The sequence below is a fragment of the Amphiura filiformis genome, chromosome 9 (genome assembly GCF_039555335.1).
Source record: "Amphiura filiformis chromosome 9, Afil_fr2py, whole genome shotgun sequence".
Taxonomy (NCBI): Eukaryota; Metazoa; Echinodermata; class Ophiuroidea; order Amphilepidida; family Amphiuridae; genus Amphiura; species Amphiura filiformis.
The window spans coordinates 53,918,949-53,941,996 of record NC_092636.1 but is presented as its reverse complement, the minus strand read 5'-3'; the positions used below and the strand labels follow the sequence as shown (position 1 = coordinate 53,941,996).

Sequence of the window (23,048 nt, the reverse complement as noted above, 5' to 3'; positions counted from 1 at the left end):
CTGAGTGAATCATATTATTACCAGTGCTCATAATACAATCAAACATGATAATTCGGATTCAAATTTACATGTTTTTATACCATAGGTCTAATTACTAATTCGCCACCTACCATCTTTCATAGTCTCAGCCATGCGAGCTTGTAGTACTATTTCTGGTGTGTCCACTTTGACTATGTGGAATTCTCCAAAACCATTGAAGGTGTAGGCAGACCCATCAAAACTAATAAAATGGGGGTCACCAAATATGGTACCTAAAACAACATGAAAGAATTACAGAAACTATTGTTAGTGCAAAATAGCGGAAATTTTGTTTTGACCTTAAATTATTATCAACTGCAATATGAAAATATAAAATGACCAGTGGCTTCCCTGACTCATTTCCAATATTATTTAAGCAAAATAACCAAAACTAGGACAACAATGACCTAAAGGCTCTGACTAGCCTTAATGTTGCAGATAGGCAATCAAGCAAGATTCAATTCAAAGCCAATTCAAAGCATTTAAATTTAAAATATCTTATCTGTAATGCTCTGAGAAGTTAACGGTCAGCTCGGGCTCCCAAGTTGGAAAGGTACTAGTCCAACACAAAGCGTACATTATTTTCGCACACTGTGTATGTACTTACCAGCTTTAGGTGGTTTATACATCTTGCAGTCATTTGATGGTCTTCTCTCACGGAACAAGTCACAGCTTTTCTTGTCATTTGCTCGTGGACAACACTGTTCCCATGGTACACGATCATTATAAAAGTTGGATAAGAAGGGGACTGTACCAGGATGTACGACTGGTGTGAAGCCGCCATGATGGTTCCGTTGAGCAAAGCCTCCTTCTGGTACATCTTTGAGAATCAGAAGATTGTTATCATTGCCATAGCAACACAACTGACCTCTGCCAAGATTACTGCAAATAAGAAATGATTACAAACTAGAAATTAACATTTATTTATATAATTCCCACTGTTTTTCCATGTAACCTCACAGGGAGGATGGCAATTTATTTCTCGCATTTACGGCCCTAGCTACTAAGAAGTTTACACTTTTTGGCCCTACCATCCCCATTGAAGAGCTCAAAAACTTTCTTGGCCCTTCTGCATTTTCTCTGCCTCATCCCACGAAAGCATTTCTAAACACTCCCTAAATACACATGTTTAGAATTAGATGCTTTTCTTAATTTCAAGGCACAACTATATATTTCAAATGGAAATATGCCCCTGTTTGCCTAACTAGACTTTGCTCAGCATCAGCTTGTTGAACTTAGACTCTTCATGCTTCTGCCAATCCTCTATAGTTGCTTTTGGACATTATCTGGTTTCAAAAAATCACATCCATTTCCACAGTAGTTTATTGTAATGCTTTTTATGCTTTGAATTTGTTACCATGTATGTGCTGTGGGATATTCAGAATATTCACAAATATTTATATATGTGCTGTGGTCTAGACAAAATGGCACTATATAAAAGCCTGGTATAAAAGCCCAATGCATGTATGTATTGATAAACATCTGTTAAACATGTGGGCGTCACCTGGATTTACAAATGGTATACAAAAAATGCTTTTCAGTCTTTAGTTACACATAAGGTTGACATACCTTGGCTTCCTAGCTCTCACACAATGCTTGGCAGCTGACCCAGGGGTCTTCCTATATGCACAGTTATCCTTCTCACCCCTTCTGTCGATATTACACCATGGATCACGCTCAAATTGTCCTACATCGGCCATAGCTTGCTGCAGTGTGCAGGGACAGGGGCGAACATTGTCAGCCACAATATTTAGGATGCTCTCTTGTTCTGCCCATTCCTCACACCATTCTTGTGTATCCATGTGAGATGCTGGGTTGGCATTGAATGGGAGACTCCACATAGCTGCAATAGGCTGGGTGTTGCTTCTTGATATTCGCTGACCATTTTTCCATCTAAAGATTTCAAAATAAAATGTACATAAATTGTGTTATAGGATTACTGAAAGGAGGAAGAGTTCAGTACAGAATGAGCTTTTCTAGTTGAATTCCATACACCCCCTGAAGACATATCCTTAATCTCCCACACAGGGGGTGTAGATTTCAAATAAAGTCACCTATTCAGGTAACCCCACTTGAAATTCACACTCCCTGTGTGGACTCTTAAATTGGGGGTGCATGAATTTCAACTGAAATAGCACATTGCCTTATTTTTCATTCGAGATGATAAAGAATATTTTTGCATTTTGGTGGGTTACTTTGTTATTTGTTTTTACAGATTGACCACCTTTGTTATAGAGTAAAGTCACCACAGAAAACCTGATAATTTTTCAGTTCTTTAACACTTCAAATTATTTAATTACATGGATTTGCAGTACATTATGAATAAAACTAATGTTACAAAACACAACAAGACATAGTTTTTATCTAATCACCCAAATAATGTTTTTGTAAACAGTATAAATGAGGAATATTACAAAAAATAAATTGGAAGTGAAACATACCTTTCTTCTTTTGTTTCATCCACTTTACCAGTTTCTACCACTCTGTATATCCCAACATCTACAGAAGTCAACGGTGATTTATTCACAAGAACATTTGTCTGTGAGAGTCGCAAGTTTCTCCTGATGACCATCTCAGGTTTGAGCACTATTTCAGCTGTCACCTTGTCTTCCTTATAGGAGTAGATGAAGACGTCCACACGCGTGCTCTCAGGAACAGACGTCTGGTCGGGGAAGTTGTTTGGGATGAGATTTACTTCTAAAACATCAGTTGAAATGTCGTGTACCACTACACGAGGAGGTTGTCTCTCAGGGCCAACTGATATATAGAAAAATAATGGATGTAAAGGATTGTGATTAAGAAAGTTACATTTATTTGTGTTTCTTATGATTTGTGTGTGCGTAAATGCAGGGATGTGTGTGTTAGTTTGCTACACATCTGAAGACCGACTTGAAAGCACACCAAAGACCTATATCTGCCATTGTTAAGTAACCTATAGCATAGGGCCCTCAATCTTTGGGGTTGCGGACAGTGATTCAAAACTGGGGTCTTTCGGTGAGAGATTTGACGTCAAACAAGGGAGTCAATGGGCGAGAAGCTCCTAAAATGGGGTCAATCATTGACCCAGACAAGTTTGGACCCACAATAATAATGCCCAAATACATTAAAATTTCAAAAAATTAGTTTAAATTGATTTAACATTCAAAATATTTTGGGGAAAATAACAACATTCTGGTCATTTAGAGAAAGGGGTTGTTCAAATTATTTTAAAAGGGTCTTTCAGTGACAGTAAAAAATGTGGTCATTGAGTGAGAGGGAGTTGCAAAATGGTGGTCAGTGTGGTCATAATCCCCATCACCCATTGTCAGTGAGTGTCCTCCCCATACTTTGATAACACATCAGCTTTCCATGGACATAGTTATGTGGCAGATCTTATCTTGGTAGCCATTGTCTAAGGCAAATGATATACTTGTTTGCACTAAAAAGTTCGGTCAAGGAGTTGGATTTATGTCTGCATTGTTCTTTATCATTTATTGAGGGTTATGGGCTGATCTAGGTGATTGGATTCCGGAGCAGTAGTAGCAGAATTGATGCAGAGAGAGAGGAGGGATAACTTGACCAACCTACCTCGATGATCGCAGGGTAAGGAAGTGCATTAAATGCTCGGGAGCACTGGTTTATATACAATCATGTGACCTGACACAACTGAAGGGCACATCTCTCTTCTGAATACACCCTTAGCAAACCTAAATGCAATTACTGCATTCAGAATGCATTAATATCTTACCATTGTGGTAGTGATGTGGCATTTTGTGGTCTTTTGCATTTGAATGCATTCGAAATTTTGAATCCTTTTTCCGCTACAGTAATGTTTCGATTTTTTTGCCCAGGAGGTGATACAAGGGGTGTAGGTGATACAAGGGTGTTTGTGTCTATGCCAACAATAACATACCTGCAACAATATATCCTGTAGCGCTGAATGTGACACCACCATCTTCAGATAATTCTACAGGGATGCTTCCTAGCCTCATCAAGATAGGTACCGGACATCGTACTGTAAATGGATCTCTCATGAAGTCATATACGGCTTGGATATCATGTCCATCTATACGACAATGCACATTACTGCCGAGCTCAAAACATGGACCGGAAATGGTGAGTACATCACCTCCTAGCATAGAAACCTGCTCTGGGTGAATCTGTAAGACAGCTGTGGACAAAGACAACAAATGTACAGTTTTATTTCGACTTTGCTATTAACTATTACTAGCTACTATTTGTTTTTCCAAGTTAATTTTTAACATTAAAAAACCACTACATTTCAAACTTGTTTACCCGATATCTTGCATTATATATTATCACACATATAAATCAAGGGGATTATAATGGAAGACAAAGATAGAAAGACTAGACTGAAATTCTGACAACTATAGACAGAAAATGCTGTACTGCGCAGGGTGGCAACCAATCACGGCATGCCTTTGTCCTGACGTCAGATGCAATCTAGTCTTTTTATCTCTGTCTTTCATTATAGTAGAACCTCCAGGGGACTGAATGGCGGTCATTTTCCCAAAATCAGCGGCAGAATCATGATTTGTTTTGGGGGTGTCAGAAAATTTGCTCAAAAATTTTCCCAATTAGAATTATATTCTTGCATAAAAGTAACTATGGTAAATACGGTAGAATGATTTTTTATGTTTCTGGTATCAGGGTGCTAATCCCTAATATAGTGCTTTCTTTTCCAGGGCTTGCCATGACATGTCAATGAAATAATGAAATTTTGATAAATATTTAATAACTGTCAAATAATCGATAGGCTGCATAAGGATTGTAATCAAACTTGTCAAAACCTTTGATCAATATCAAACAATGTGCCATCATGGTGATAATGTCAAAGGTCATATCAGAGGTCAAAGGTTATTATCTATACTCACAATTAGTATCATCCTCACAGCCTGCAGCCACAATCTCCTTATTATCTATTCTAAACACCCATCTTCCTTCTGTGCCAGGCCTACCAACATTGGTAGTTTTGGCTATGTTAAGGATCTCGTTAGTTCTTGAATTAGGCACTGTGTAGTAGTTCTTATTATCACCAGCATTGAAACCAACCTGAGTGAACAGAAAATGACATAATATAGTTCTTGTTCAAATTTAAATTTGTATGAGAGAGGGGGGAAGAGATGGGGTTAAAATATATCATTGTTCAATAGCATGTCTTTTCAGTCTGTGAATCAGCCGGGTTTTCTGGTAACACCAACATAGTCAAATTGCACTTGTTTGTTGAAGACACCTTAGCAGCAGTAATGATGACCTTACTAAAAGTAAAAGAGTCAAATCCAAATAGAATTTTGAAATCATTGTAGTGAAATCATTGTAGTAATTTAAGGCCAAAATAAGGAAATAAAAAACATAAAGGACAGACAATTCATCTTAGAAATAAATAGAAAGAAAAGAAACTTTTTTGTCTATGAAACAAAGGAAAAGGTCAGACAAACTTAAAAGTCCATTTAAATCATCAATAAAGAAAATGAATTGTTTAACCCTAACAAGTTTACAAGGTACTTCATTTGTTTTCCTTCCATACAAAATAGCTCTAAGCCTTCACAAGTTACAAAATCTACAGAAATCAAAAACCATTGACTTACTATTGGTTAGGCCTATAACATGTCAAGGTAGTGGATATCTTATTATGCTATCAACATTTCAATTTCAAGTATATTTTGCAACACGGAACTAGTTTGAGCATGAAATTAAGATCATGTATGATAATGTTTGTCTAATGTTTGTATCGGACAGAATCATTACGGTTGATTGCTGCATTGTACAAGTGCAACAATCGAAAATTGTGGTCAAATATGAGTCATGTGAAAAAAATAGGACTTTGGGAATATGCCAGCATTAAGCAAACTGAAGAAGACAAAAGAAAATAGACATTTGTCATGTACAGAAACCAAGTTGAAATATCTATCAGGTCACAAAAATTGCGGTGTAGCTATAAAGTTTTAACAAATGAAAGGGTTGGTTGGTATTGTTTAAAACTTGTTTTAAAAAATGAATAATGTGTACACAATTTATTATAAATGTAATGTAGGTGCTTTAAACACCTTTTAAGTATTTCAAAACTACCAAAACAAGTCCTTCTTTATTGAAAAATATCACTAATATTCAAAAATTTGGGTTGGTATTATTTTGAGAGTAAAACTTTTTTCCAATAATGAACAATTTTGGACAAATTTTAATTTTGTTATTCTTTGCAGAAATTGATTGAAGTAACTGAAAAGAAGGTTAATTTTCTCAACATTTTAAGCCCAAAAGGAAGAAAATGAAAGAATCCCCACTTGCTGTTAACTATATGGCACTCTATTTGATTTGGAGAATAAACCTGAGGGTCCCAAGGGCTTGAAATGTTACTGTAATTAAACAGCACTTCTGGCTTTGTCTTTCACAGAGTATTTTTAAAAGAACACCATAGAGTATTACAACCGTGCAAAAATTCACTGTAATTAACATTATTGCTCTAAGTAAATATTAGCATGTCTGACAGCAGAATATTTGGCATGTAGTCATGGTAGTGACTAATTATTAATAAGGATTTCAGATAATACAAGTTCATTCACATCAACAAGTAATATGCATGTCATGGTTCACATCAACCATTACATAAAGCAATTGTCTATTTACTAGTGACCTGTTCAAATACAAATACAAAATTTGCAATGAAATGCACCATTGGCTACCTTTTGTATTTATTGCATTGTTGTTATTTGTGCCTTATTGTGGTTTGTAGATTATTGTTGTTTATTACAAACATGGAGCTATATTTATTAAGCTCCATGATTACAAACCTTTTTATGAAAGTAACTCATCAGTCACACAGAATAGCAATTTTATTTAGGCGACAAAAACAAACAACCCTGTCTAGGGCCCACCCAACCCTGATTTGGGTTTTGGTGGATTTTTTACTGTAGATAATTAAAACAGCAGTTTTTAGCCAAAGTGGATTGATTTTTACTAAAGATTTTTGAACAAAATTCAGAATTTTCAAAAAATGTTAGTTAACAATTTTCATATTTTTGAAACTTTCTGTCATTTTTTAGGTTCATTCAGCCTCTTCTAGAAAAAAAAATGCTGACCAACCAACCTGTCGGCAAGTCCGTCAGCCTGTATAACATTTTTTTGTCCCTGTTGCCTTTGGGTATTCATTTCATTGACTTATTGTCAAAATGCTTTGAATTCCAAAAAATCTGTAAAAGATTGATGTCTGTCCCTTTCTGTTTATTTATTGTTTATTATTCCTTTTATTCTTTATGTAACCCCCAGGGTGCTATCCCATCAAACACAAGAATACTTTTAAAACCTTATATATGTGTTATATAGACATTTAGGTTTTGGTCTAAATAAAAACTTATTGTCAAAATGCTTTGAATTCCAAAAAATCTGTAAAAGATTGATGTCTGTCCCTTTCTGTTTATTTATTGTTTATTATTTATGTGTTATATAGACATTTAGGTTTTGGTCTAAATAAAAACTTATTGTCAAAATGCTTTGAATTCCAAAAAATCTGTAAAAGATTGATGTCTGTCCCTTTCTGTTTATTTATTGTTTATTATTCCTTTTATTCTTTATGTAACCCCCAGGGTGCTATCCCATCAAACACAAGAATACTTTTAAAACCTTATATATGTGTTATATAGACATTTAGGTTTTGGTCTAAATATTTTAATAGCATTTATGTGTATATATAAAGGCCATGTAAACATTTCAAACATGTTTTATATAACAAAAACACTACAACAACCTTTTTAAAATGTGGTCAAAAAGTTGAATAGCATCATGTTAGAATGTTTTGTAGCAAGTTTTCAAAAATGATTTTGAATGTTTTTTACATATTATACCCTTTGTACAACCTCACATTTAAATGTGTAAAGCAAGTGACTTACGTTATTTGCGCTAGAAATAAATTTTAATGAAGCAAACTTACAGATGAACAAAGTTTGAGACCAGTGGCGGTGTACATGGGGCAAATGACAATTTGGAACTGCCTGCCTGTGGAAGCTGTAACATCAACATCAGCCCAATTAAGCCTTCCAGTCAGCAGTACTCCTTGCAGTTAGAGCTTTATAAAGCTTTCTGCAGTCCACCAGGTTCTCTAAGCATGTAGAGTTCATTTTTACTCGCACATCTTGTATATATCCCGCACTATTGGCACATCTGTGTTTTGAGCAGCACATTTCTTCTTGGACAAGCTTTGCCTTAATTATTTAGGAGCATAAAGACTGAAGACTGCCCCAGTCAGAAATCTTCCCCCAGTCAAAACCCAAAAATGTCCACTTTTTGTAATAATTTTGCGCAAAATTTGTTGATTTTGGCCCCCCATTCAATCCCCCCCCATGCCCCCACCCCTGAAAAAATTCTGGGCGTCATCACTGTTTGGGACAAACAAACAAGCCAAGCTTACCTGAGCTGCTATGGCATTTTCATCGGTCGCCAATCCAGTGTGTGTGTCTCCTCCGCTTGAAGCACCTGTGGTCCATTCAAGCGTCCCATAGTTAAAAATTGTAAAGGAGTGTACTCCATCTGTTACAAGGACAGCTTGAAATGTATTTTCAGGCTGCAAACACAACAAGGTAAGTGAAAATATTAACATTTAAAGCAATGTTTGTTTAACCACTTTGAATTTAATTTTTATTGTAAATTAGGATACAAACAGATTGATGACAGTGGACCCTCTCTCCTGTAACAAAACTGAACCTGGGTCAAAATAACATTTATATATTTTTAATAGTATACAAGAATGAAGCAACATTTTAAGCACCTCTTCAGTTTCAGCCTAATTCTTTTTGACCATGACTTAAATTAATTCTCAAAAGCCCTGTATAGAGGCCGTCAGCCTTTTCCATGGGATCCGCCATCTTGTGGGTACTGCCGTTCTGCATGTCATGCGTTAGGCATTATGCCCCCAATTACGCGGAAGTCGCAGCACGTGACGCACCTTTTCAGTCAAGTGTCAACGCGGTGATCTTAGCAACAAGGCACTCCTTACCCACAAGATGGCAGCATTGACGTCACAATGATTACCTCTATTGTCTAGGCCTACTAAGAGGCATGTGTATAATGCCACTGTGGCATGTATGGTCCTATTCTCTTGGTCGGGCTGACGTCACAAAGGGGAAATAGCCTTGTAAAACCAGTGTGCGCATGTGCAGTACCCCTTTCTCGAGCTGGTTGCTATGCTGGCGCTTGTGCAAAGGGGACGAAGGGACAATGTTCCCGGATGTCCGAATGAGTGAATGCACCACAGTTTGTTTTGGTTCTATAACAGTGTTGGTGCCCTGATAAGTAGGGATGGACCTTTCTATCATACCCTGGAGATGTAATCAATTGGTATATGCCACTTATGTTGACCATTTGCTAGATTGAAGGTTCGCTTTGTTGAAGGCTCGCTATGTCAAACTAGTATTTTGCTATACTAGAGGGAGGGGGACAAAGGGGGATGAGGCAACTTTAAAGGGGGCAAAAGTTGTCAAAAATGGACCAAGAAGTACAAAAAAGGCAGTGGGGGTGGGGGGACTTCTTACAGGGGATGCTGTCCCCACATGCCCCCTGGCTATGCTACTGTTTGAAGCCACATACCTGGTCATTAAAAACATTTCCATGTGCATCATAATAAGTCACATTACTCCAAGTCACTATTAGTGCCCACTCTGCTATAAATGGCCGAAAAGCAAAGTCCACTGCAAACACTCTCATAATTTCATCCGTAACTTCTTGTAGTTTTGTTACATTGTTTATTTGACGATACCAGATGTCGCCTCCGCCATCTTCTGTAGTGTCTACGTCGGCCCAGTATGGAGCGATGACACGGCGGTTATTGCCGAGTGGAAAAACTTCTGGTGTATATTGTACAACATTTTGTAAAAAGGATATGATGCCATTCGTGTTTATCTGTGTATTATATGAAAGAAAGAAACAAATGAATGTCGTTACTATGGTTACAATGAATGTGTATCTATGTTGATAGACAGCATTGTTATTTTATGATATCAAAACAAAACTTTTTGTTAACATATACAACCAAAACTGGGATCTTATACATGCAAAGCGCAAAGGACACAATTTTTTTGTCCTTCTTTTTTTATCAAGCCACAGAAAGCAAATGCAGAAAGCCACAATGTGTGTAATCCACAGCGATGCCCTTAATTTTTCTTGACTGATTGTAATGCCCAAAGGACAAAGGTGTGTCTAAAATACCATGTGAAAGACTATTAGCCAGAAGTGCTTTAATTACAGTAAAATTGAGAGTTGTTATAATAAAACCGGGGATCCCCAGAAGTAGTTTTGTTTCATTTTACCCCATTATTTCAGCTTAAAATGATCAGAAAATTTCCTTGATAGTTGTTACTAATATTATGTAATAATTTTTTTTGGCAACTAAGAATAACACAATTAAAATTTGACCAAAATCATACATTATGGCTGTAATTAAACTAAGCAATAATGTGTGATTTGCATAAAGAATCGATTCTTATTTAAATGTTTGTTTTCACTGATCACATTATCCCCTTTTAATTTCGAGCCAAACAAATGAGGTATAATGAAGAAAATTGTGATTCATTCCAACGCCTACAATGCGTGTACTACGTTCGCCGATCGTATTACATGTAACTGCGTGGAGCATCGCGCTCGACGTGTGTACATACAAGCTGACATCCACGGTACATGTTAGCAAGAACTCTGAATAAAACCGGGTCTACCCGGTTTTAATACAAAAGTTAAATTTTACTCTTACTAAAGCACTTCAGGCTTAGTTTTTGTATGTGGTATTTTAGTATACCACTGGGCATTATAGTTATGCAAAAAGTAGAAATCCAAGTAAAATTGAGGGCGTCGCTGTGAAGCAAATCACACATTATGGCTTTTAAGGGTACTACACCCCTCGATAAATTTGTGTCTATTTTGCATTTTCTCAAAAACTAATAACACAGTGGTAACAAAAGTTATGTATATTATAGGGGCAAGGAATACAATTACTACACTGGAATTTCAGTGACCCAAGACAAGCGGTTCGTTATTTATGATAAGAAATAAGGTACCGCTAGGATGTACCTCATTTCCGATCATATATACTGAACCACTTGTCTTGAGTCACTGAAATTTCAGTGTAGTAATTGGATATCTTGCCCCAATAATATACATAACTTTTGTTACCAGTGTGTTATTATTTTTTGAGAAAAATGCAAAAATAGTCACAAATTTACCACAGGGGTGTAGTACCCCCTTAACTTGACAGATAAAATCAGGGAGATAACACTGCATGGCAACACTTCAACCAGGTATGTCAAGTGGCCAACAATCTGGCTTCACCTTGACCAACTGTAACAAGGTCTTTATCATGTATCATCTGCCCACCTTTCCAGATAAGCCATGGGGAGAGAGGATTTGAATTTATTTTTTTTGTCCTGCAGATATTTGGAACCAGTGACCTCTCACCAAAGGCAAGGAGTAATGTGGCACACTGATTTGCTTTGTAAAAAATTAATCCAAATATTTTTTCTAAAATGACCCTGGAATTGGAATTATTGAGAGTGTTTTTGTACATCTGTCACAATGTGTACCTGCTGTACAAGGTAATTTGTCTATTCAAGGGTGACCTGGTCTTCAATGAGCAACATTAATTTGACAATTAAAAGGAGAAAATATTTAAACAAGTTCGATGAGAAATTAAAGGTCACAGTTAAATTATTAGACAGTCTGTGAAAAGATCCCCATTACTACACTAACTCATCCATACTTCCCATGAAAATGCAAGTAATTGTTTATAAATGACTGTATATTCTTGTTATTCAGGTGGAATTTATTTTTTGATGCCAATGTTTTAAAGTAAAGTCTTACAGAACTGACCCAGCAAAATACAAAATTGTTTTAAAATATTTCTTATAGAGGGTCTATAATAGTCATGAAAAGGTTTTAAAACATTTTTTTATGAAAAACACTTTTAAGTGTTTTAAGTGTTAAGTGTTTTAAGTGTTCATACCCCACCCCAAACGTTCATACCCCACCCCTTAAAAGGGGTGGGGTATGAACGTTTGGACAGTATTTATTGTGGGACATTAGAGCACATCAGAAATATCGAATTGCATTCTGAATACGAAGAATGTCCTTCTGATATCAAATATTTTTGATTTTTTGAAATTCGCAATGTTAAATACACATTTTATGGCAAATCATTAAAATTGATATTTTGATATTTAACAGTACTCGAAAGTAAACTTTATAAATCTGATGATTTATATTGAAGTGTATGGTGGGATGAAAAGCCGACGATCAATTGAAAATTTTGACCTTTCAGTATTGAAGATATGGATTTTTTTTCCAAAACACACAAAAAAAATGGGTCGTTTTGGGAAAAAAATCCATATCTTCAATATGAAAGGTCAAAATTTTCAATTGATCGTCGGCTTTTCCTCCCAGCTACATACACTTTAAGAATACATCATTAGATTTATAAAATTTACTTCGAGGACTGTTATATCAAAAATCTGAAAAATATCAAATTTTTATAATTTGTCATAAAATTTGTATTATATCGTGATTTTCAAAAAATGAAAATTATTAGATATCAGAAAGACATTCTGCGTATTCAGAATGCAATTCGATATGTGTGATGTGCTCTCATGTCCCACAAAAAATACTGTTGAAACGCTCAAAACGCTCATTCCAGATCCCTTAACAACATTTATAAAATGTTGTCCAAATGTTATTGTTTTTGCAATACATTTTTGGGGGGGCTTTTTGTCAATCTTTTAATCACATTATGTTCGAATATTTTGCAGTGACTTTCAAAAAAATGATTTAAATATGTAACATTTTATACCCTATAATTTAGCCCAATAATTGTTTTTTTAATGAAATGAAATGAAATGACATTTAAACATTTTCTGGCAACTTTTTCTAATATGTTGCAAATGTTTTCAAAAATATTTTATGTTTGCCGAGGATGAAATTAGAGGCTTATAAGGAATCAGTACGTGGAACTAACAAGCAGGTTGTCAAAATCCTTGCAAATTTCTTATAAATTTTGTAAAATGTTTTATATTGGAAACATATACTTAGCATGGAATTTACAATAATTTTAGGTAGTTCATGTATTTTTGTCATGTAAGTCCTCCAGATCCATACTAAAACAATCTAACAGACATATTCAATAATTTTAGGTGTGTACCTATTAATACATCTGTATAAGGTGATTCATCTTTTCCTCCCATGTCCTCAATTGCGGAATACAAACCACCTGCCACGCACACCTACAACCTATTGTTCATGTTGGTGATAAAAAGATGTACATACAATGTGCACAAAAAGCAGCACCAATCTAAAACAGGCATTTGAAAATGTAAAAGCTCTGCATAATATGAATGGGCCATTTTGGTCTGTATATAGCTTTTAAAACCTAGCTTTGCCTGTCTTTAAAGTCATCTTGTCCCCCACCATTGAGATATCCACTTGAATAAAAAAAGACAGAATATGTAAGGTACCAAAATATTTTGAAGAAAAGCACTATTCCTATTAAATGCAGTAGTGAACCCAGGAACTTTTTCGGCCAGGAGGCAATTGGGGACCTGAAATTGTGAGAGGAAATCCCAAGTTTGTTGGAAACCTTGCACACTGTTTGAATCTGAAACTAATATATGTGTGTTTGTGCATGTAGCACAACTTTTTGTGTGCAGTGTAGTTTGCATCTCAATCAGATATTCTAGCTGCAATGACACAAGTATTAGGACACTTTGAATAGCATGTAATCACTGCCACTCCCACACAGCACATTTTTTTCATGTATTATTAGTACAAGATGTTTTAAAATGTTCATCATGTAAGTTCACTCATGTACACTCCTCAGGACTCATTTGTTCCCTATAACATGTAACTGTTATAAGATACTCGAAATTAGGGAAATATTGAAATTTGAACTCTTCTACTTTGAATCAAGTTGACAGTAAGAATCATTCCAGGATGGTCTAGAACATTTATAAGCCCTAAAATTTTCTTTTTATAGCATGAGCTACAAGTTAGGTCCTATTTGTTGTCTAAATCACTATCATTTCCTAAGTTCCAGTTGTGGTCAATATAATAGCCTTTATGCAAATGCATACTTACAAAAAGTGATCGATGATTATGATCGAAGAATGGGAAGTCTATATCAATGTCAATACTTGTTCCGCCATCGTCTTCTTCAGGTAAGGCAATATCGCCTACTTCAGCACCATAGGGATACAGTACATTGGCTGGAAAGAAGGACAAAAATATAGCAGGTGATTAGAACAGAAAATTATGTAGATAAAAATATAATGCTCAGCCCTAATATGGTAAAAGGATTTATCTCTTATTCAAATAACTAACAATTTACTTCCTTTTGCCATAACTTTAGTCAACCTTTCTCAATGACCCTCACATGTCAAACGGCTCTTTTCAGAGCCACCAAACCTTCAAATTTTGCAGATAGGCGAGGTTTGCTTGTTCTCTGTTGACAATGGGCAGTCTTCAGTGAACTTTCTAACTTATGAAGACAATGAAAGGAAGATACTTTTTTATATGTATGTGCCAGGCAATTAACCAATCTATGGCAAAATATGGTAACAATATTTTGATATCTTCATGTTTTAAACCCATCAAACACAAAAATGTTCTTGAAACATTTATTCAAAACGTTTTAATAACATTAAATGTTGGATTATGTAAAGGTCGTGAAAACGTTTTTAAAACGTTATTTTAAAATATTTTGGGTAAACATTTTTGCAAAATATCTTGAATGTCATGCATCAAGTTTTCAAAAAAAATCACAGATTTAAATAAACTTTTTCATTTTTTTTAAAAATCATTTTTGATAAAAAAATTGACTGTTTTGCTTCATTTCTAATGCTCCCACAACTTTTGGATACAACTAAATTATCTCTATGATGTCATTTTATCTGTTGCTAAAAATTCATCTTCAAGGTGCAGAATTCGACAGTTTTTTTCCACTGATTTTACCAATTTGTTTCTTTGGAATTTTCACAAGGGGAAAACAATCCATCATTTTGAACATGCAAAAATGAAAAAGACAGGCTTGACAAAACAAAAGGTATTATAATCCCAAGTCCCAAAACAAATACTGATCAGTGTTTCAGACTTTCTGTACAATAGGCTATACTTACGCGCAGGTATTCTTGCTAATTGCTATTTTGCACGGATCCAATAACTGCGTTAAATGAAACTGCAGATGATCCACGGAGAGCACTAAATTAATTATTGGGATTCAATTTTGCATGACTCGTAAAGGTCATCGTACTCCCGACTAATATTGCAAACCAAATGCTTGCTTGAGAGAAGATATCGTATCTCAATCTTACGACGACTTAAAGAATGCATCTTTGAAGAAAAATAAAGCAATAGGCCTAATTGCACTTTTTAGCACGAAAAACACCCACGTTTTTGAAAAAATATTAGCAAAAAAAGTCCCAGTAATCCCCGACCCCCTCCAACTATTTTTTAAATGCTTCCGCCCCGACTGCTTTGTTGTGCAGACACAAACACTTCATTTCCTTCATCAGATTTGTGGGTTTTTGCTTAATTCTAACATCTATATAATAAAAGGCCTGTTTTACTCATTTGACCTATAAAATGGATCTTATTATCGATTGCAATATCCTCGCGAACTTGAAGCTTTTAGCTATTTGAATATCGAAATACTCAAGGAGAATGGAAAGGAAAATGCACTTCAATTTCAAATAAATTTATGTCAAGGCGAATTGCATGTTTATCATATTTATCACTCCGTATTAATCCTAATTCAAAACAATTATTCACTTTTTTTAATTATATTTTGCAACCGAATCATTATAGCATAAAAACTAGACACATCATTTTCAAATTACTTTGCCAAACGACCAACGGTACAGTCTTCCTTGCAGCAAAATACGAAACGAGCAATTTTATTGATCAGCGGTAATTAGCATGGGTATCTTTTGATTCGCATCGCGTTGTCATGGAAACGAGGCTATTCATGTTGAAATAGTTCGGGTTATTGCACCTGTTTCTAGTGAGGCATGATTATTAGAACATGATTGAAACCACTGTCGCATCGGTTATCAACATTTGTTTTTCTAGGCAATTAATGTAAAACAGATTTTGGCGCTTTGTTTAAAATAACGATGGTGATCATCATCATCATTTACATAATCATCACCATCGCCACCATCATCATCATCCAGAATAGCGATATCAGCAGTAGATAGCTACTTTACCAATTGAATTCCGATATAGCTATTTTATTAAGTTACTTCATCAATACTGGAAAGTGGTAGGCCTATCAGCAGAATGTATCTACTTCATCAATACCAATATCAGCAGTAGATAGCTACTTCATCAATGTCAATATCAGCAGTAGATAGCTGCTTCATCAATGCCAATATCAGCAGTAGATAGCAACCTCATCAATACCGATATCAGCAGTAGATAGCTACTTCATCAATACCAATATCAGCAGTAGAAAGCTACTTCATCAATACCAATATCAGCAGTAGATAGCTACTTCATCAATACCGATATCAGCAGTAGATAGCTACTTCGTCAATACCGAGATTAGCAGTAGATAGCTGCTTCATCAATACCGATATCAGCAGTAGATAGCTACTTCATCAATGCCGATATCAGCAGTAGATAGCTACTTCATCAATACCGATATCAGCAGTAGATAGCTACTTCATCAATACCGATATCAGCAGTAGATAGCTACTTCATCAATACCAATATCAGCAGTAGATAGCTACTTCATCAATACCAATATCAGCAGTAGATAGCTATTTCATCAATACCGATATCAGCAGTAGATAGCTACTTCATCAATACTGATATCAGCAGTAGATAGCTATTTCATCAATACCGATATCAGCAGTAGATAGCTACTTCATCAATGCCGATATCAGCAGTAGATAGCTACTTCATCAATACCAATATCAGCAGTAGATAGCTACTTCATCAATACCGATATCAGCAGTAGATAGCTGCTTCATCAATACCGATATCAGCAGTAGATAGCTATTTCATCAATACCGATATCAGCAGTAGATAGCTATTTCATCAATATCGATATCAGGAGTAGATAGCTACTTCATAAATACCGATATCAGCAGTAGATAGCTACTTCACACCGATATCAGCAGTAGATAGTTACTTCATCAATACCAATATCAGCAGTAGCTAGCTACTTCATCAATACCGATATCAGCAGTAGATAGCTACGTCATCAATACCTATATCAGCAGTAGATAGCAACTTCATCAATACCGATATCAACAGTAGATAGCTACTTGCAGGATGGTAATGAGAAAAATATAATCCATTATATGGTATTAAACTCATTAACAATGAGAAAAATCGGTGGGATGATGCTATCGATCGGGTTACAGACCTTTAAGCTACTTCATCAATACTGGTAAAGTGGTAAGTGCTATCAGCAGAATGTAGGCCTATCTACTTCATCAATATCGATATCAGCAGTAGATAGCTACTTCATCAATACCGATATCAGTAGTAGATAGCTGCTTCATCAATACCGATAACAGCAGTAGATAGCTGCTTCATCATTACCGATATCAGAAGTAGACAGCTACTTCATCAATACAAATATCAGCAGTGGATAGCTCCTTCGTCATTACCGATATCAGAAGTAGATAGCTACTTCATCAATACCGATATCAGAAGTAGGTAGCTGCTTCATCAATACCGATAACAGCAGTAGATAGCTACTTCATCATTACCGATATCAGAAGTAGACAGCTACTTCATCAATACAAATATCAGCAGTGGTTAGCTCCTTCGTCATTACCGATATCAGAAGTAGATAGCTACTTCATCAATACCGATATCAGCAGTAGGTAGCTACTTCATCAATACCGATATCAGCAGTAGATAGCTACTTCATCAACACCGATATCAGCAGTAGATAGCTACTTCATCAATACCGATATCAGCATTAGATAGCTACTTCATCAATACCGATATCAGCAGTAGATAGCTACTTCATCAATACCGATATCAGCAGTAGATAGCTACTTCATCAATATTGATATCAGCAGTAGATAGCTACTTTATCAATGCTGATATCAGAATTAGATAGCTACTTCATCAATACTGATATCAGCAGTAGATAGCTACTTCATCAATACCGAAATCAGAAGTAGATAGCTACTTCATTAATACTAATATCAGCAGTAGATAGCTACTTCATCAATACCGATATCAGAAGTAGATAGCTACTTCATCAGTACTGATATCAGCAGTAGATAGCTACTTCATCATTACCGATATCAGAAGTAGATAGATACTTCATCAATACAAATATCAGCAGTGGATAGCTCCTTCATCATTACCGATATCAGAAGTAGATAGCTACTTCATCAATACCGATATCAGCAGTAGATAGCTGCTTCATCAATACCGATATCAGCAGTAGATAGCTACTTCATCAATACCGATATCAGCAGTAGACAGCTACTTCATTACTGATATTATAGTTACTGCATCAATACCAGTAGATAGCTACTTCATCAGCACTGATATCAGCGGATGATGGCCGTAGACTTGAAAACTTATTTTTGTCTAAGATTTGAGATACCAACGTATTTGAACTTGACGTGAGCAAGAAGATTAGTTAAAAGTTTTCAAGACAAAAAAAATCGCGTGAACATAATTGAAAATTGGTTTTCTGTCCTATTATTGATTTTGTTGATTCTTTTCAATAGCCGATGTCATGCTTTCTTTCAAACTGTCATTTTGACGCGAATAGTGCTAGTCGGCAAGGTCAAAGGAGATGGGAAGTTCATATTTTATTTCGCACTTTTTATAGTCAACAAATGCCATGCACTACATGTATACCAGGGAAGGGTGGTTGACACCTCAAATAATTAAATCACATCTACCAGGCCATGTATCAGTTTAATTTTATTTTATCGATGTTGGCGTTGAAATAGTTATCTACTGATGATGTGCAGTGTTGATGAAGACGATATATCTACTGCTGATGTATGCGGCATTATATGTCTGCTGTAGATTCTTTTAAAAAAAACCTATCCACTGCTGATATGAGTATCTATAGGACTATCTGCTGATAAATTAGTATAAGTGGAGTAGATAATTTTCTATAGTGTTGGATTTAGATAACGGTGTAGATTGCTAATATCGGTATTGATGAAGTGTATAAAAATTTGCTGATATCAGATTTTGCTACAGAGAAGATAAACTTATACATTTACTACCCTGCTTATGTTTAAATTAATTTCATACGGGTAGAACTGAACTACAAATCTACATTCGTTATGCGAATATTGTGATTTAGGGCATTGTGTACTGTATACGTAATCAGGTCGGACATGCACCAAACCAGAGGTCACACCTTACTACGGTAAATAATCTTTCAAGAATAATACTGCTTGGAACAAACAATCAATTACAAATTTAACACGGACCCATGAAATTGACAGAACAAGCATTAGGCCTACGATATGGTTGAATAGTTTAAGCAGGATTCCTAAATATTGGTACAGACTGTATCAAAATATTTATAATTCAATCGCGTACAATAATTGCAATATAGTCACGTGGACTATTCTCTGGATATAAAAGATAACATTGAAATAAAATAAAAAGACGTCACTTAGCATGAAAAGACAACCAAAACAAAAGAAAAGACAATTATTTCAAAAAATAACACTGCACTCGAGTACAGAAACAGCTGTAACGTCCAATATTAGGGCAACCACAGTACCTTGCGCAAGACATGTAATGCAAATGGAAAACGATCTAAATTCTTTGCGAAAGAGGTCATCCAGGGACTGTCTTTTTGAACTACATGTAGTTTAAACGCACCTTTTATAAAATTATATTTCAAATAATGAAAATAAAATGATTTAAAAACAAAGATTTTAAAAAAATCGCATGTTTCTTGCATGCCTTTCGCAAAGTGATGGTTAATGATAATATAGGCCTATTTGGTAACAGGTTGCAAATGCATTCATTGTTTCATCTTGATGTATTAAAACGGGTGGAGATTGTAAAGCTACACAATGTAACCCCTCCCTTTGGAGCGTCATAAATTAACATTTTTAAATGAATCACGCGCAGGTGTGATACAACATTGATCATGTATTTAAATGACATCACGTGTTTATTTATTTTTTATTTATTTTTTTGTTTTTTGTGTTTATAATAAGAATAATTTAGCTATAATTGTAGTTATAATGTTATTCTGAATATGAGCTAAGACATACAGTGCGAACATCATAAATTAGTGTATATTAACTTTATTTTAATATTTCTATGAATGAAACATATCACTACTATGGACATAACGTTTGTATTGGTAAGTGCAAGCTTATGCAACACGTGGTTTATTACACACACAAACAATAATCACTGAATTGGGTGTGTCGTAAATCTACAGCCTCGCAAATGCGGTTTCATCGATTCGCTATAACCAATTTCATCAGAATATTTTCACGCATATTTAGTATGCTTATATTTCAGTTAAATGTTCAATTAATTAATTAATTAATTAATTAAATTTAATCAGTTTATTTTCAGACAACATTATATGTTAATTTTAATTTGTATTGTATTCATACATTACGTTATTACGATATTATCTGTGATAGGATGTGTTTTAATTTTGGATGTTGCTTTTGGGCTCTGCAGAGAAAATGAGAATATTCTCATCTTCTCTGGGCTCTGCCATGCAGTCAATTGAATGTGTCCAGCATGACATCAGAAGTGTAAACAAATAACACATAGTAGGCTCCTAAAAGGCCCGTTTCTCGAAGCATGGCTAGTGGTCAGGCTTCCTAGGCCATCAGGTTTAAGCTCAATTAGTCCTATATACCAGTGCTTACAATTTCACATCGTACATCACATATAGAGAAATCAAAATGGATCCATATTGGTAGGGCTAGCCTGCTGGCTTAGGAAGCCTGAGCAGAAATCTGACCTAGACGTTCTTTAGCCCTCTTTATTTGAACAATTTATATTAATAATAATTGTACATACCATATTTGGTAATGAAAATATTACTAAAATTCGAAAATATCATCTAAAATCCTCTGTGAGGAACGTCATTTGTACAATCGTGTTAAATTCTGTCTTTTGATCAGTAGGCTACATAACTCATAATTCGCTCTTGGAGAGTCATTTCCAATGTAAATTGTAGTCTGATTACAAATTAATGTCTTTAAATGTTCTCTAATAAACGCGCCTTTTTGGAAAGTGTTCCTCTCTAATTACCGTCTTCCTTTATTTGTTATCAGATGTTCAATGTTTAAAAGAGAAAAATAAAAGTAATAAAAATAAGAAAGCAAAGGCGTGCTTGTGTAAAACTTTCGTTGTGCGATAATTTTGATGGTTAGTCTCTCTACAGGAACGATGATTAAAATATAATATCAGAATAAAAACCATTGTTTTGTTGTACCATCACCAAATGCGGTCAATTTTCTACATGTATGCCTATATTTTTATGGGACACCTTGTAGACTAGTGAATACTCTCAGCCGTCCAGTCGTTAAAATTCAAACAGTTTGTAATTAAATATTTTACTGGAAAAAATAATTATTTGGTTTTACCATCATGATCATTCATACACGTACAATTCACGTGGGAGACTCTTTTCATTTGCAAATCATTATTATTTGACCCATTTTTGTGCAGTGCAGTGGTATATTTTTATCATATAGACGGTCAATTAAACAAAGCATCATAATTATTGATTTTAACACTAATCATATTTATATCGATCTGTTAGGATTACGTTAGGGAAAGCTTTAGAATTGGGGTCATGAAGGTTGAGTGTATGGAAATAAACATGCTAAAACAACAAACAATATTGACACCTGTAAAATTGGAATAAAATTTAAATGTAATTGCATAATGCATATATGATAAATTTTATCATATGAAAAATTATTGATATATATGATAACAAACTTTAAGGTAGTACTGCACCCCCTGATAAATTTGTGACTATTTTTGTCTCAAAAAATAATAACACACTGGTAACAAAGGTTATGTATATAATACAGGGTGAGTCAAAAAAAGTGCAATAGAGAAAAGAATCCATTTTTATTTAAGAACCGATTTGAACCTTTTAGGTCTTAAAACATTTTATAAATGATATATCCATTAGTGACCTTGTGTGAAAAAACCAAGGAATTAGCATTTACCGTTTTGTTTTTATGACACATTTTATATCGATAGGCCTACCCAATTTTAATATTTGTCCAAGAAACATCTAAAATTTGAATGTCATCCCACTCTGTGTAAGGTAGATTTGGAACAACTGCCATTTTCTTAACCTCATTGGCATTGAAATAAAATGAAGCACCAAAATTGTTATTTTCCTTGGTCTTGTTTAAGGAAAAGAAACATTATTTGTTGTTATTTTCATTTTACCTTTACTTTAAAGATGTTTATTCTCTATCAAAAACATACACATTTGTAGGCGGAATTTTTTCAAATGTCGAAATGAAATGAGCGCAAATTGAAGTGGTGTGAATTATAAAATATCCAGTAAGTTGGACATATTGGAATTTAAAAAAACTGGCGTTGAAGTCGATTGAGGTATGAAGGACTTAATGTAATCTTAGAAAGTTTGTTTGAACAGAAAAAAGAAATTGAAATAACGCAAAAATCAACCTTATTTAAGTTAATGTCAGTTTTAGAGCTGGTGCCTTTATCGTGCATTATGTGCTCTCATTCAAAATACATGGTACCTCGTGGACAGATAATGAAATTGGTTATCGTAACAAAAGGACTCATAAAAATTAAACGGTAGATGTGATTGACTTCATTTTTTTACAACAGGTGCGTATTGAGTGTGGCATTTATAGAAACTTTCAATAATTGGAAAGTTCAACGTGGTTCTTACATAAATATCGATTCTGTGCTATATTGCACTTTTTTTGACTCACCCTTGTATCATGATTATAGGGGCAAGGAATTTCAGTGACCCAAGACAAGCAGTACGTTATTTATGATAAGAAAAGAGCTACCGCTAGAATAGCCTATAT

At 34.9% G+C, this 23,048-nt stretch overlaps 1 protein-coding gene across 1 annotated transcript in view; it reads right to left on the bottom strand.

Moving 5' to 3' along the window:
* LOC140161171 (sushi domain-containing protein 2-like) overlaps nt 1-23,048 on the bottom strand; it is a 57,523-nt gene that overhangs the window by 11,546 nt on the left and 22,929 nt on the right. The window contains exons 2-10 of the mRNA XM_072184614.1: nt 14,116-14,243; nt 9,595-9,906; nt 8,420-8,572; nt 4,893-5,070; nt 3,911-4,168; nt 2,460-2,775; nt 1,588-1,911; nt 626-900; nt 111-251 (exon numbers count right to left, since the gene is read on the bottom strand). Of these exons, the coding sequence (XP_072040715.1) occupies nt 111-251; nt 626-900; nt 1,588-1,911; nt 2,460-2,775; nt 3,911-4,168; nt 4,893-5,070; nt 8,420-8,572; nt 9,595-9,906; nt 14,116-14,243 (2,085 nt within the window). The remainder of the gene's footprint in view (nt 1-110; nt 252-625; nt 901-1,587; nt 1,912-2,459; nt 2,776-3,910; nt 4,169-4,892; nt 5,071-8,419; nt 8,573-9,594; nt 9,907-14,115; nt 14,244-23,048) is intronic.